The 14,913-nt window shown below is 51.1% G+C and overlaps 4 protein-coding genes across 4 annotated transcripts; 2 read left to right on the top strand and 2 right to left on the bottom strand.

The window, feature by feature from the left end:
- Nucleotides 1–329: 329 nt before the first annotated feature.
- Nucleotides 330–810, top strand: VTN49DRAFT_2695 (uncharacterized protein; the record flags this gene model as incomplete). The annotated part of the gene is made up of 2 exons (XM_069410448.1): nt 330–462; nt 557–810. The coding sequence occupies 2 exons, from the start codon at nt 330–332 to the stop codon at nt 808–810; spliced, it is 387 nt and encodes a 128-aa protein (XP_069269253.1).
- Nucleotides 811–5,812: 5,002 nt separating this feature from the next.
- Nucleotides 5,813–6,571, top strand: VTN49DRAFT_2694 (uncharacterized protein; the record flags this gene model as incomplete). The annotated part of the gene is made up of 1 exon (XM_069410447.1): nt 5,813–6,571. One exon carries the CDS (start codon nt 5,813–5,815, stop codon nt 6,569–6,571), a length of 759 nt encoding a protein of 252 aa, XP_069269252.1.
- A 469-nt stretch (nt 6,572–7,040) lies between these two features.
- Nucleotides 7,041–9,645, bottom strand: VTN49DRAFT_2693 (uncharacterized protein; the record flags this gene model as incomplete). The annotated part of the gene is made up of 5 exons (XM_069410446.1): nt 7,041–8,103; nt 8,171–8,699; nt 8,755–8,971; nt 9,088–9,202; nt 9,341–9,645. The coding sequence occupies 5 exons, from the start codon at nt 9,643–9,645 to the stop codon at nt 7,041–7,043; spliced, it is 2,229 nt and encodes a 742-aa protein (XP_069269251.1).
- A 2,833-nt stretch (nt 9,646–12,478) lies between these two features.
- VTN49DRAFT_2692 (uncharacterized protein) lies at nt 12,479–14,806 on the bottom strand (the record flags this gene model as incomplete). Its single annotated transcript, XM_069410445.1, has 5 exons — nt 12,479–12,630; nt 12,697–14,281; nt 14,331–14,557; nt 14,629–14,713; nt 14,774–14,806. 5 exons carry the CDS (start codon nt 14,804–14,806, stop codon nt 12,479–12,481), a joined length of 2,082 nt encoding a protein of 693 aa, XP_069269250.1.
- Between the last annotated feature and the right edge of the window lie 107 nt (nt 14,807–14,913).

Here is a 14,913-nt window from a genome sequence, read left to right as displayed (position 1 = left end):
CCGACAGTCGCATCCAAAGTCTCACCTCGTGTTACCTTGTGCCTTGAACAAAGACCTACTTTTCCAACAACATGCAGGCCCTGACTCAAGCGGCCCCCGGCGCTCCCATTACATTGCGGACTGCCCGGAGTGTTCCGGCACCGCCGTGGTGAAGATCCTCACAGCCAGTATCTCACCCAACAACCGCATATTCAGTCCGAAGTGATCAAGCTACCTCTTCCGCCTCCCCGTATACGCTATCTGCCGCAGCCGTTTAGCGGATCCGTGCCACGAGACCAGATGCGACCACCTTTCAGCTCGGTCATCTTGCTTTTTCGTCGATTACCATAATGTTGCTCGCGACGATCCCTCGATTTCGATTCTTCAGGGCTACATTGGGATTCCCATTCAGCCGGGCATCAGACTGGGAACCGCGTGGAAACAAGGTGGCACCATTTCAGAGAACGCCCGGCAACCGCTCGAGTGCATCTATCCTCTTCAATGAATCTCTTATGATCGACAAGCTGAACGACGCCTTCGCTATGGCGCAGGTCTTCTGGAGCTGCTGAGAATGCAGCCGAGAGATTCCTTCATCATTGCCCCGGCGACCGGTCGCTTCGGCGGGAACGCAGTCAAGCTGCTCTCACCTTGATTGTCAATGTCATTGCTGTCGCGCAAAATGAAGAGCAAGCTGCTGGCAGAGATGACACGGACACCTATTTTGACTGGTCTCCTCCCCAGGAGGTCGAATCGACCCACATCGCCTCGTACATCAACGCATTACACCATGGCAGCCGGGTCGCCTCGATGAGCGATCGTGGATCCCGTTGAGATTCCCTATGCAGCAGTGGTATTGAAGAACGTTCCCCTCCAGGGAAATTTATGTTCAAGCGGAAGCACGCTCAACGGGTAATCCAAATTTGCGGAGAGAGGGTTGCTAAAATTAGGAAAGGCGGCGACAGCCAACTTCAAATTGCATGATTTCAGATTGGGTGGCGATGAGCAATCGTCGATCACGACGGAAGGGAACAGCGGCTGGCGCCAATGTCATTGTCATCGAGCCTTGAATCCCATGACAAGCTGTTCATCGAAATATCATATTATCGTTTGTCTGGTTTGATTGTCGTTACAATCAATCCTCTGTTCAGTTACTGTACTCCGTATTCGTTTAGAGAGAATCGCCCGGGGAGTGTGTTGATTATGAATGAATCTGCCTTGCAGAGTCTAGGGCTAAAGCCCTTGTGTCTTCTCCAATGCACGCTAAACCAACAAGGGTTTAGCCTGAGCGGTCGGAAATCTCCCCGGTTCTTCCGGAGCTGCAAGTGACAGCTAAGACAAGATGAGGAGGTCTCCAGGGGTACCAGTACCTCCGCACTTACCAAACAAAGCAGGTCCCCTCCAGAAAAATACGTAATCTAACCCTAAACTCAACGAGATGACACCTCCGTCCAACCCTGTGCAGCTACATGAGTGACAAAAAAGTACCTCACAGACGATCAATTCCTCAAGAGTCCACATCGCCATCTGCCAGCATAGCCTGGTAAGCTCGTCACTGGCATAAAACGCACAGGAATCAAAGGAAATCGCAACCGCCATCTACCTCGAATCCAAGAGCTACAAAAGTCGTCCAAAGAAGACAACCATCAGGCTCCGGTCATCATGAAAAGCCGATAACTTATCCATCCTTCCATATTATCATGAATATATATCTCTGTTGAACATAGCCACCGAGCGCCTGAGCGTCAATGCATCACTAAGCATTTTCGCCGGGGCTAGATGCGCTTAACTATACGTAGACCCTGGTCCCAATGTCCCTGAGCTGCACAGGTAGTGGCCACTGCGGAAAAAGCATCCACACCAATCAACCAATCCTATCTCTTCTATTCTTGATGAGCAGATCCAACACTGTTTGCGCGTCGGTATTGACTTTTCAGTTCATGCTACGGATTTATTCTCCGCTTGGGATTCATGCTGTTTTTGTTTCAGTTCTTTTTTTTTTCTTGTTCGAGTGCTGGGAGAGACTAGTGCGTATGCGGAACTCTCGGTTTCCGAGGAGATAGTAGATTCGCATAAATACGGTCAAATGGACTCAAGACTGTTCAAATCGCTGTTGAGTCGCCACGATAATAGCTGGTAGCTTGCAGTGGGATCCTTCCTGGTTTCCTTTAATTTGTTCCCAATACCCGTCGGAGTAAACACGGTCGAAATCAATCCGATCATAAGCCCGTCGACTCCATTGACACTGCTACCACTTTTCCATACGTCAAAACAGGAGCCCGGAATTCATCCATTGAAGAGGTGCACGTTACATTGCGCTGGTAAATTACTTACTGTGGCAATATTTTCTTCTTCCTCTGTCCTCAGCAATGGATCCTGGGAGAGAAATAGTCTTTGTCCAAGCACCACGCACCACCACCGCCGCCGTCTCCCTCCACCCCTGTCATTTGTGACGTCGCACAAGGCTAGCCCGCATTTTGGCCCGGCCAATTTGTCAACATAATGGCATAGATTGGCCGGTTCAGCCTTCATCCATCGGTCCGGTGGTTCATCCCTTCCCCTACAGTTTAACCTAAACCTCATGCAAGTAAACTCATCGTCTCCTCCGGCGTCAATCTCATAACCCCGACCAGAGAAGATTTAGCGCGGTTGGACATCTCTTCTGTCCTTCCCTTTTTGTCGGGCGGCTTAGACTTGGCGCTGATGCTCTCTCTCTCTCTCTCTCCCCTCATCATCATCGTTTCCTGCCCATCTTCATATCGTCGAACAGCTATATAGGGAAGGAGGACACGTTATTTTTGCAGTGCCCAAAAGACCCAAAGCATGTGCTTTCAATCTGCTCAAATCATCGCTGACACTCCGACCCTCTTGTCTCTTCCGTGGCGAAAAGATCCAAACAGAGCTGATTTCAAGATAATGAGATTCCCCTCCAATCATCACGCAGAACCCTACTTCCCTTACTCAGGTTTGTGGGAAGAGAAAAGAAAAGAAAAAAAGAAATCAAATCTCGCATAGAGACACCAATAAGATCGCCAGGGATAAGGAATACGTTAGTCATGACAGTTTCAGTATTCAAATGAAATCAGAGCCAATTGAAACTCACAGGTATGACGTCGGTGTCGGCGCCGCCTCTGTGAAGCACCAAAGGCTACTTGCTCAGAATTCAGCTTTTACTTTTCGTATGTATGAGGCCCGCCCGTATTGCAAAGGTGGCTCCAATCTCAGTCTCGGGGGGTGGCGTGAAACCGTCAAACCCAGTGCTGATCTGGAGAAAAGAAACAAAAGAAAGAATAAAATGTCGGCAATCTCGCTTGCTCGGATTAGGCTTTTCATCTCGTAATGGAAAAAGTTGGCACGAGATCGGATGCGTGTACGATAATAGGCAGAGTACGTGTGCATAGAAAACGCCATCTTGCCATTGAGCCACACAAAAAAAGTTTTGATCAAATATCATGATAAGATGACAAGAATGCTTTTTGGCTAGTTCGACTGTTCGTGCCCAAAACGGATCGGCCCGTCGGAATGAAACCCCAATGCTCCCAACCACTGACAAGTTCCTCGTAGGCGCCGTGCGCTTCAACAGAAACCCACGCTATCGACGAGACACTGCCACGACGCCCTTTTGGGTCCGAGATGAGTCATTTTCCATCCCAGAAGAGTAGTCGTTGAAGCAATTAATATCTTGGCGGATTTCCCAATTGGGAGAAATAGCTTGAAATCGAAGTGACTTTTCCCATGCACGTCCGCTGTCGGGATCGGCGTGCATACACTTCAATAGCCCCATAAATCCCAAGACCTGGTAGGTTCAGCAATGTGCGATGAGATCATCGTGACCATCAAAAACGGTGGCGGCAGTATACATCCGCATTCTGATGGCCCTGTCGTGAATCGGAGAGACACCCAGTTCTCGCATCAGTTGCGATGAGACCTCTTTGCAAGCGTTTGGGGAAGTTGACTTTCGTAGCGGCAGTATAGCGATCTGGGATTACGGAGCAGCGTCAGGATAAACAGCGCAATTACTCAGTCTTGCGGCGTATTGGCGTGCCAAGCTGCTTTCGATTGTGTTCCAAAGGGTTGCTCGCATGGCTTGATAGGCCAGTAGAGGGTTCCGTTAAGCTCGGACATGATGTCAGTCGCAGGATCTAATCAAACGCGCTATCTTGTCGTGGCCTACTGTTTGCCGTTCACGCGCCGCCCATGATCATGGCTCGGAGTTGCCGATACCCGAGCCACCAAATGTCTCCTGGATGCCCAAAAAAAAATAATGGCGGGGACTCTGCTCATATTCGTCACGCGAAGTTCATACATTCTCCGATCATTTTGCGATTGGATCCGCGCGTCGGTGAGGCTCCAGACTTGGACACTTCTGTTAATCAATCAACCAGGATCCACTGGCTGAAATGAAAGCAAATTGGGGCAAAACGACCTCAATATGCGCGCTTGGGTACACACGCTTTTGCTGCTGAAGATGTTCTTGCGTGACGACCCTCTGTGTCGGATCTCTTTATTGGCCTCCTTCTTCCAGCTCGAGTCATTGACATGCCAGCCCTACTCTGGGAAGCCCCTAAGCTCGTTGGTTCCCCTCCGTTATCGGATATTAGTTCCTGTATTGCTTAGCACGCACACTGAGTCGTATTAACTGGAGGTTTGTGACCGCCTCTTTTCACGCGGCTTATAGGTCAGTCATCGATACCGCAGAATCGCCCCGCAGAAGGCAAGTGGACGGGGCGGGACACCGCGTAGCTGCAGATAGTGTATCCATTGACGAATCCAACCCCATCTGAACGGGGTGTTTCGAGGTTGGCATACTCAATCTCCCGTTTTTCCCACCAGGTCATCAGCAGGTCTGTCCCAATCATGCATGTCATACAACGAAGAGGCTGGCACATAAACTCTGTCCAACTAATCATTGGCACGCCACGCTGCACTACTTCATCCTCATTGTTCAATTGCATGCAGGGATAAGAAGGACAGATCAGGCAGAGAGCGGTTGTTCCCCAACATATTCAATCGGAGGCTCTCCCTTCCACGTCAGAGGGGCTAAGGAAGATAACCAGTCATCATCGGACGAGACTCGGTGAGCACCGCAGATCCTCCGTGATGAATGGCACATTTCCAAGCCGACCGGCGAGTACCTGAGTAGTTCATATTCAACGACGCCTCCCTCTTGTTCTCCCAGGCTCTCTTATTTCTGACTCGACCAGCGAGCAATTCCCTGTCAGCCACCTTCACTCCACCGTGGCCACGCAAAGACCATCTCCCCTGGTTGTCTTTCCTTTTCCGCAGCGCGATAAAACACACGTTCCCTTGAAGTTCTTCTTCTCCTCGTACAAAGGCAGATGTCCCGTCCACCAAAGCCCTTATACCCCAAAATCGACCCTAGTTGTCCAGGCCAGTCGGCGGCAATCTTTCCTTATCCAAACTTTACGGGATCATCAGCCCCAATCGAAAACAAACCACATCATTCCTTCAGGACAAAACGAAAGCACGTTTTGAAAGCTTGCGAACGATGCCGAGTGAAAAAGTCGAAGGTAGACCCCAACACCACGTGCTCAATCCTGGTCGCATCGCTCACGTTATTCGTCCAAACCCAGTGCGATGGCAACCAACCCTGCAACAGGTGTCTGTCATATAACCAGGCCTGCATTTTCCGGGACAAGAAGGCATCACAAGACAAGATTTATTCAAGAGGGTAAGCGTTTTCTTCTTCTTCTTCTTCTTCTTCTTCTTCATTTTTTTTTCTTCTCTTTTTTTGTCTTTCTAGATGGCACATGGACAATCGGTATGTTGACTTAGGCCTCTTTCGCCCGATGGCCACGGCTTTAGTTTTGTAGAGATGCTCCTTTCACAACATGCTATTCATCTGGTGGCGTTGCAGGAACTATATAGACGATGCGTCAATGGTGAAGGATTCCCTGGTTCTCCCTTAGAAGTGTCGCCCCATGGCCAACCCGGCACGCATGCCATCTTGGACAGATTGGGGTTGATCAAGCAAGCCGAGATGGCCATCGAAGACCCACATCAAATTCTCCAAGAAATCAACGAGTACGTCAAGTCATTGGAGGCGGCATGCCCCGACTGCACCGATTCATCCGAGTCCACGGAGCAGAGCGAATCAACAAGCCAGTCCGAAGATCCATCGCCAGAGCCCAGTACGTCACCGGAGCCTGCGCCATCGTTAGACTCGTCGACGGCCTCCAGTTCCAATGGCACCTGGGAGATCTCACCGGCGACGGGTTATTGTCCCGTCTACGGTGCCGGCATCGATGTTCAAGCACCGCAGCAACAGCAGCAACAGCCGAATCTGGTGCACTCACTCAATCAGGCCCCATTCGACGCTGGATTTGCGGAGCCCCACATCATCGACGGTGCGCCCACGTACAGTCCACGGTATCAATTCGATGATGTAGCTTGTCGAAAAAACATGACCACACCGCCCAACTATACCTGGACTGTGCCCTATCACGACAATGCTGGCTTTGTCCATGGGCAAGGGCCAGCCCATGATGGTCGAGTTCCGTTCGCGGCATCACACGTGCTACCCGATCGAAGTGCAGCATATCATGGCCCTGTCGTCGGCTCCCGAGGACGATGACATAACCATATCCTTACTTTGGCGCATTGTAACAGTCGCGCTTGTTGGAATTGTAAGGTCATTTCTCTGTTTTCGCTTGATCCTGCATCAAATGCACGAACCAAGTGTGATTCATATACTCCAACTGAGATACAGTTGCGTCTATTGTGAAGGCGTGGTAAATTCGATATGATGCATTGTGGATTTTGAAGGAGGACACATATTTTGCTTAGGATTGTTGGGTATCAAGTCGGCTGCGCCCGTGGGGCGATTGGAGGCAGTGGTGGCAAATGCATCTTGCAGAGCACGTGTCCAGCTGGCATTCCCAACGGCTCAGATGAAAGAAAAAAAAAAAAAAAAACTTTAGCTCGTTACCCCCCCTGAAGACTCTATGTGAGAAATGGAATTCAAAGCAGGAAGCATTCACCAAGAGATAATGTGTTGACACAAATCAGATTTGTCTGGAATCTTTCTGATTCCTGGCATGTAGTCAGAAGTACACTGGATTGTAGGACGCCAATGCCATCGACGTGCCCTTGTCAGGTGACAGAAGGGACGCAGGAACAAATGAAGAGAGCAGGCTGACATCCATTCCAGTCTTCGTCGCAGCTAACAGAAGCAATTGACCGAGAGAATACCACGCTTTATGACCCGTTGTATCATTCTCAGCCAAGTTCATTAGCCACCGAAGACCATTGACGGATTCGTCCAGCAACTGCTGCTTTTCCGCTACAGGTGTTTGTAATGAGTCTGAATAGATCACGGCGACCAGTACTGCGCCTGCTTGCATCACAAAATGAGAAATACACCACCAGGGTAATGACTCATACAGCGCCGGACTAACGTCGGCGTCAGGGACAAGCCTCATGATAGCTCGAGCGGCTGCTTTGCATTGCTCTGCGGCTTCCGCATCGAATCGGGTAAATGATTCTGGCCTGGTCGGTGTGAAAGTGCCAATATCGCAGGCTGAGTGCAAAGAGGGCCAGTTGATCAGGATCTTTAGGCTCTGAACACGCAGAGCGAGGTAAAGCTGCTCTCGTCGTGGAAAACTCGGCTGCACAGTTGGGAGCTTCAGATCCCCCGGCAAGCTCGAATACCAACGACTAAGCTTTGCGTTCAGATCAATCACCAGTCTTTGCATATCCGCCCAGGCGAAATTGACGGCATGAGGACCATAGATCTGCTCCAGAATCTCCGATCCGAGACGATCGAGATAAAGTGACACCTCGAACAAGTCCGAGGCAGGAGCGACGACGCTTGCTGGCCCTGGCCGTACTGGGCTCTCAGTCTGACGCTGGACTGGAGACAGAAGTTGTTCTTGGGTATCGGGCCCCGCTTCACCGCCCTTGAATGGTAAGTCACTGGGAAAGCGTTGACTTGGTATTGCGGAAGGACGTCCCGTCCACAAACAGAGCAGATGTTCCAGTGAGCACACACAGCGCCATAGCCTGGCATGATATTCTCCCTGGCCATCGGAGCCATCAGTGGCACTGAACAAATGCAGTCCGCGAGATGTAGCATAGCGATATGCAAGCCCAATGAGAGCCCAAGCTCTACTCGCGCCCACCGTGTCAGCTTTTGAATTCAAACTCATTGGAAGGTTAGGTTCTAGTATCCCACCTGTTCATTTGATTGCTGACAAAGAAGTAGAAGGTAGTGATTGCCATGTACTGGACATGTTCAATAGACCGCAGACCATTCATCTGAGTCGGTTCCTGGCTCAAAATCCTGGATCGGAGGAAGTAAAGCACATGATCATTTGCGCTGACAGCAAAGGGAGCGCGACACCGTTGGCTGTACAGAGCGCCGAGTGCAAAGACGGTATTGAGGATTCCAGCCCACACAACGCCGCCGCTCGGCGGATGCTGGGCATCAAAGATGGATTGGTACCGAACAAGAAATTCATGCTGCTTTAACACGGGAAAATAGGGATGAACATTGGTGAAGTAGATGTGAACGAGATAGTCGGCAGTTTGACGAGGAGGAAGCTGTGAGGCGCTGACGTTCTCTCCAAACATACCGAAGTCGGAAAGGTCGTAATAGTCGGTGAAATAATGGCAGCTCTCTACTAACAGCTTTTGAAATTCATCTGGACTGTTGGCACTGCCTAGGGACGTGAATGGTTGCCCCTGGGGAGCTTGTCTGGAATCTGATGGCCAAGTCAGCTGACCGGGAATGTGAAAGAGAGCAGCAGTTAGGCGTACCATTCACGTCCATAGCAAGACTGAGCTCCGTCAACCACCACGCCGCCGACGACCGGCCCAGATAGCCAATCGATCCGACTGTGCCGGCGATTTCTCCTGTGGCATCTCTGAGTGCCGACGCTTCGGATTTTGGATCTGGTTCGTCCTCGTTGCCATCGTCCACCGATGCCGTGCCTTCGCCGGCAAACCCCAACTCGGTGTCTTGTATGGATCGATTCTGCACATTAATCGATCAGCCGCTGTCCCTAAATCAGGTTGGAGGATCACGCGCAGGCGTTCTATCCAGGGCGAGCAACAAACTTGGCAGGGGTTTGCACTGGGCTTCCAACATACTAATTCAGCTAGGGTGTTTCTGATGGCCTGCTGCTTTTCCAAGTCCAAGCTTGGCAAGAGATCCGACAGGAGCGTCTCGTATGTTGACAGTTTTGTGATCATGTTTTGCACATCTCTGGATGCATATTCATTTCTATCAGCTGATGTGATCGCCACCTGAAGATGCTTGGTTCATTTCGTGTATAGTATTATCCCTAGGCCCGGCACTACAGGGAATGGTTGGAAAGAGAGGTCTTTGAGGAGAAATACGCACCGCTTCATCCGGTCTTTCTTGCTGTCAGCGTACACGCACGCCAGGTTGTTGTCTCGACATCGCGAGCACGTCGGCTGGACGCCGTCGCATTTGGATTTTCGGCGTCGACATTGCTCGCAGGCGTGGCTGACCCTCTGCCGCTCAGAGGTCGCGGATGATTTTCCCGGGGTTGGTCGTTGGAGCCGGGGGATCTGCACCTTGTGGTCTGACGTACTGGACCTGGAGGCAGGGCCCTCCTCGGACGAGTCTTGATGTGGTCGGGTGCGGGCTCGGGAACGCGCATCGGGAGTGGGGGATTCATCCATGGTTTTGCCGGTGCGCACAAATAGCCAGTCGGTTCAATACAACAATCCTCCAGCCAGGACCTCGATTTTGTCCTGCCAGAGAGTCAATCCTCGGGAGCAATATCATGATTTTGAATGTCTCGACAACACACTGCGGCCATCGTCCACCATGCCCGCGCTACCGAGGGAAGAAAAAAAAACGTTGGTGATAGTGAGGGGCATTCAAAGTCGTCTCAATTTCGTGCGGGAGAAAAAAAGTATTGGTCTGGGGCCAATCGTGGCTTGGGACCAGCAGCGAGTGGATTGCATAACCTGACGTTCGGTGACAGTTGCGTTTCCTCTAGCACTTGGCGGCAATCAGGAATAGAGAAAATCTTCGTCTTCCTTGACCAAATCTTTTCCACAATGTACTCCGTGTGTGGGAAGCTTTCGTCCGATTTGGGGGGATGTCGAATACCTACCACTTTCGGACAATTCGGACAACTCGGCGAGCATCAAGATAGGATCAGAGCGATTGGGGAAATTAGCCTTGACCACGCCTTACTCCTTTTTCCCAGCTGAGGACAGTTGATGGACCGCCCTGGACCGGCACCACGGGCACTCGTCACACTCAGACAGGGAAGAGGAGAGCGCAAAAAAAAAGTACTCGTACAGCGACTACAGCCTCCCTCTTTTCCTTTCGGTCTTCCCGCTCAATCCCCGGTGACGATATTCCTGTTTTCCCGCAAGGCCGTGGCCCTGTCAGCTTGTCAAGTGGCCGTCAAAACCTTCGGGCATGAATACAGTTAGGATTCAGTCCGCTGATCGGTGCGTTGAAGGCCGTTTTGAAAGCGTGAGCTGGCCCTCTGCTATTGGCTACTGTACTGGTTCACAAATGGAACATGGACGTCCGTCCAGATAGAAAAAATAAATCCTTTCCGATCAGGCTCACGATCTATCCTATTTCGGCCGGTTTGGGCCACGCAATTGCGGAGCTAGCTAAGAGAGGAGAGGACATCCCAGGCGCGATCTCATAAAACAGTCGACCCCCACTGGTTTTTTTTTGCATGTCAAACATATTAGCTGTAAGATCTTTGGTTAATTGTTTTAGGGCTACGTTAGCCTCTTGTCTAGTCTGATGCGGCATGCTCGAAAAAGTCATTTGGTCACGATTCTCAGGAGTTTGGTTGGGGGAATGGGCCCAAGTCCAAAGGAATCGGGGCTTGGGTTTTTGCACAAAGTAACTGCTACCTAGGTAAGTAGGTAGGTTACAGGATGGAGGATGATTGCATCACTCTCAGACTCCATACGGAGTGCATGCACTGTCAATCAAACACTAGACTCAGTCCAAGCAGGTGACCAAGGTCTGATACCGACGGGCCCGATTGAAACGAAACGAAACTCGGCTCCAGCCGCGACGGGTCCCCCCTCAAGCCAACAACGGCGACAAAGCATGTACTCCGTACTTCCGGAGAACAAGTACCGACCACTCCCGAAAAGCATAGCCCACCCTCGTCGTGTTTCGTTTCAGGCAGGTACTCCGCTCTCCTCGCTCTCGCAACCCTTGGAAAAACAAGGTCAATGGATCGAACCCAATGTGTACTTCAAAAGAGGTAATAAGCTGGGAAAGGCAAATGCACGTCAATCGCGCGAACCAAAGAAGCTCTCGGAACCTAACTGCGAGATATCTCGAAAATCAGTTCGTTAGTTAGACTGTATGCTCGAATCCGAAGACTCAGGATTTTATTTAGCATATTATAGGACGAATGAAATCTCAGTAATGTGACAAAAAATGGGGCAGAGACTTACGCTTTACCTGAACAGAACAGCGATACAGTCAGCACACCGTGCGCTTATCGTTCCCAGCAAGGATTGTTCAGCAAATGGCCTTCCCCGTCTTTCCCCCCCGACCATTCAAGCGTCTAGCCGGGGCGGCCGTGCCGCACCGTGACTCAAGGACGGAGTAGTTGCCGGTTGGCCAGCCAGGGCCAAGACGCCAGGTGACCAGACATGCATCGCCATGTGTGCCGAGAGCATCGTTCGGCCGTACCTCCACCGGCAGCGGACCAACCACGCGCAACCTTCTTTCTTCGAATCCCGGTGATGATCTGCCGTCACTTCTCGAACGAAGTGGACTCGCGTCTCCGGATTAAGTAACTCACTCGTAGTTCGTTACCCATCATCTCTGGATAACTGCACAGCTGCAGAATTCAACGGCGTCGGTTAGGGGATTAAGTTTTAAGCTCCATTGTCACATCGGAACGAGCAAGGGAAGCAGGAAAAATTGTAGGTCGATGGCTCAAAATCTGGACACTTTCCCTCTGCATCAGTCGATCCGAGCCCTAATCCCTAGGTTAATTGAATTGACTTTCTTCCGACCTTCTTGGTTTTCCTCGTGAACTTGCCTAGTGCTTGGCGTATCCCATGATCAAGATCGGGATCGAACGAGGACTAATTATTGTTCATCAGCGCCAACTTCAGCCCTGAGAGGGCATGCGTCAAACTTTTGGAAGTCATGCTACAAGAGGAAGGTGCTGGAGTAGACCGCTCTTTCCCTGTGGACAGTGCCAGCGGGCAGCAGATGGACAAAATTGGGCAGGAGCCCATCCCAGAATTCAGTCATATCATGCTGCAGAATCCTTACATTAATCGAAAACAGGAGCAATTTATCAGCATCGATACAAAAATTGAGAACCGGCACAACTTGCACATCATCATAGGCAATATAGCGCCATACTCTATGGATTGCCTCAACGGCAGTATGTCTGCCACAGGCCAAGCACACTGTAAAATGTCCCTTTAATAACAACTAGCTTACAGTCAAGAAACCAGCAGAAGCCGAATCAATAACAACAATTATTATCATGCAATTGAATTATTCTTCATCCGTGTCAGTTTCCGTGTCCGTCTCACTAGTATCTTCTTCGTCGCCCTCCGTGTCGCTCTCATCATCATCTGACTCGACGACTTTCTTCTTCTTGGGTGGCACACCAGTCTTGAGGGCTTGCATTTGTCCGGCAATGGAGTCTAAGCGGTGACGGCGGGTCAGTGGCGAAGAAACGGGGAAACTTTTTGCGATTGGAAATGTCTTACCCTCGTCCGGTTCACTAATGTCATCCTCCTCCTGGAGAACCGCCGCCTTGGAAGGATCTTCCACCTGCAGTGTAATCTCTTGCTTGACATCGAAGCCCATGTAGCTATCACTGATCATGTGGAGAACGAACGAGAAGTTGCCGACCTGCGGCGGCGCCTGGAACTGCATCCTCAACGTCTGCATGTTGAAGGTGGGCTTGCCCTGCTCGTCGAAAATCGGCTTGTCGAACGTCGTAAAAGTGAACGGCGGTACAGCGATCTTGCCTTGTTTCGCGTCTGCAAGGAAGATGTGCCAGCGCGGTGGATGGTCACGTGGCAAATAGGGTGCATGCGCCAGAGGAGGCTGAACTCGGTCCCCGTCGTTCTCATCCCCAGACTTGCCGCTTGGTTTCGTCGCTCCTTTCCGGCCAATGATCGCATTGACGTCAGCCTCGTCCGGGTCAATATCCTCCAGGTCTTTCTCGGTCACATCCGGAACGCCGGTCGATCCAGGAGGAATGATGCGGCCCTTGATCACCAGCTGCACTAGGCTGCTCGGCGTCACCACCCGTTCGCCCGCGACCTTGAAAAACGCCTTCGAAATCGCAAACAAGGGCAATTGCTTGGCAACGGCGATGGCCGAGTTGTATTGGTCCTCCGTCAGAAGACCGGGCCCGACAGTCAGACTACGTCGTCGTTCTTCAGGCATGTCGAGATACTTTTGAACGCTCAGGTGCGTCTTGACGTCCGCTCCTTCAACCGACTCGACCACTTTGGGCGTAAAATACGGGAGCTGCAAAAGCGGTGACGATCCCGGAGAGATGGCTTGAACGATGCACTGCGAGATTCGATAGGCTCCGATGATGGGAATAAGGTTGCCAAAGGCTAGCGCAATGGCCGTGAAGGATTCCGTAAGTGAAAGGGCAATTGATCCGGCCTCGTACTTCTCTTCGTTGAGCACAGGATCCTCCAGATCAATCCGATTCAAATACGCCCACAGCAAAGCTAGAGCCTTCCTTCGCACCGGGTTATCGATCTTGCGCAGAACTTCGCGGTCTTTTGCCGACAAGATTTTCTCATCGAGAGCAAGCACCTTCTTCTCGACCTTCGCAAGGCCTTCCTCAGCCTTCGGGCCGCTTAGCATCTCCTTGTACTCTTCTCCCGTGGAAAGAGCGTTGACGATGGGTCCACCGATCATGGTACCCTCATACTCCCGGAACATGTTTCCGGCGCTCGCAGCCAGAACCTTTTCACGCGTGTACCGCTGAGAGCCATACCACCACCTTCCCACGATGTAGGGCAAAAGGATTCCGAGCAGGCTTGCGTACAACATCAGAACATACTTTCCACTTCCTTCCTCGATGATCAATTTCGGCAACGCAATTCCGATGCTATAGCTTTGCTTGCCGTCAGGATGTCCGTACTGCAGGTAGTTGTTGCGGATCTCCTCGTCAGTTAGAGCTTTGTAGGCCTTTGTTAGCTCTACGAAACGCTGGTTGAGCATCTCCATTGTCTCATTCTTCGAGGGATCCGGTCGAACTTTGTCGGGGTGGTAGAGCAGGGACAATCGCTTGTAGCGCCGTGCAATGGCACGCTCATCTGCACTCTGAGTGGAGTCAGCAAGGGATCCCAACCAGCATCCGTAGGGCCCATACCCTTGAGATTCCAAGGATCTCATATGGATCCCAGATTTTCGGTGCCGTTCTTCGAGTCACGATAATCAGGTATACCATGTAGCCGATGATTGCCCAGCCGACAACCACGGCGATGGCGCGCTTTACCCGCCGCTCCTTGCGGAGCCGTTTTCGCTTCTGGTTTTGGATAATGTCGTCATGTTGCGGTTTGAAGTCTGATTTTATTCGGGGAGCCGTGCTCTCAACCTCTGTAACAAGGAGAAAATCTCCGTCAGCCGAACACACGCCTCGTCTTCGCTCGAGGTATTAGAATACGCACTCTTCGGCGGTTTAAGTAAACTGTATGTAAGAGGAAGGGTCACCAGGCCGGTCAATGTAAGCACGAAGAAAGGAAAGAATTGGCCCTAGCACAACAACTTAGCACTCAAAATCTCCAGTCTTCAACAAGAGTCGGTGGCTCGTACATTCTCATCGTAGTTGTACTCTCTGGAGGACATTTTGATGACTGTGTCTCACGGCTTTTTGCCGCCGTGGTCGGCACTGAAAATAGAAAATCTGAAGAGAAAACACCACGAATATCAATTAAGACAGTGCGCGCATGACC

The sequence above is a fragment of the Thermomyces lanuginosus genome (assembly GCF_041956635.1).
Source record: "Thermomyces lanuginosus strain ATCC 200065 unplaced genomic scaffold VTN49scaffold_27, whole genome shotgun sequence".
Taxonomy (NCBI): Eukaryota; Fungi; Ascomycota; class Eurotiomycetes; order Eurotiales; family Trichocomaceae; genus Thermomyces; species Thermomyces lanuginosus.
The sequence above is the reverse complement of the archived record's forward strand: the minus strand, read 5'-3'. Positions and strand labels throughout refer to the sequence as shown.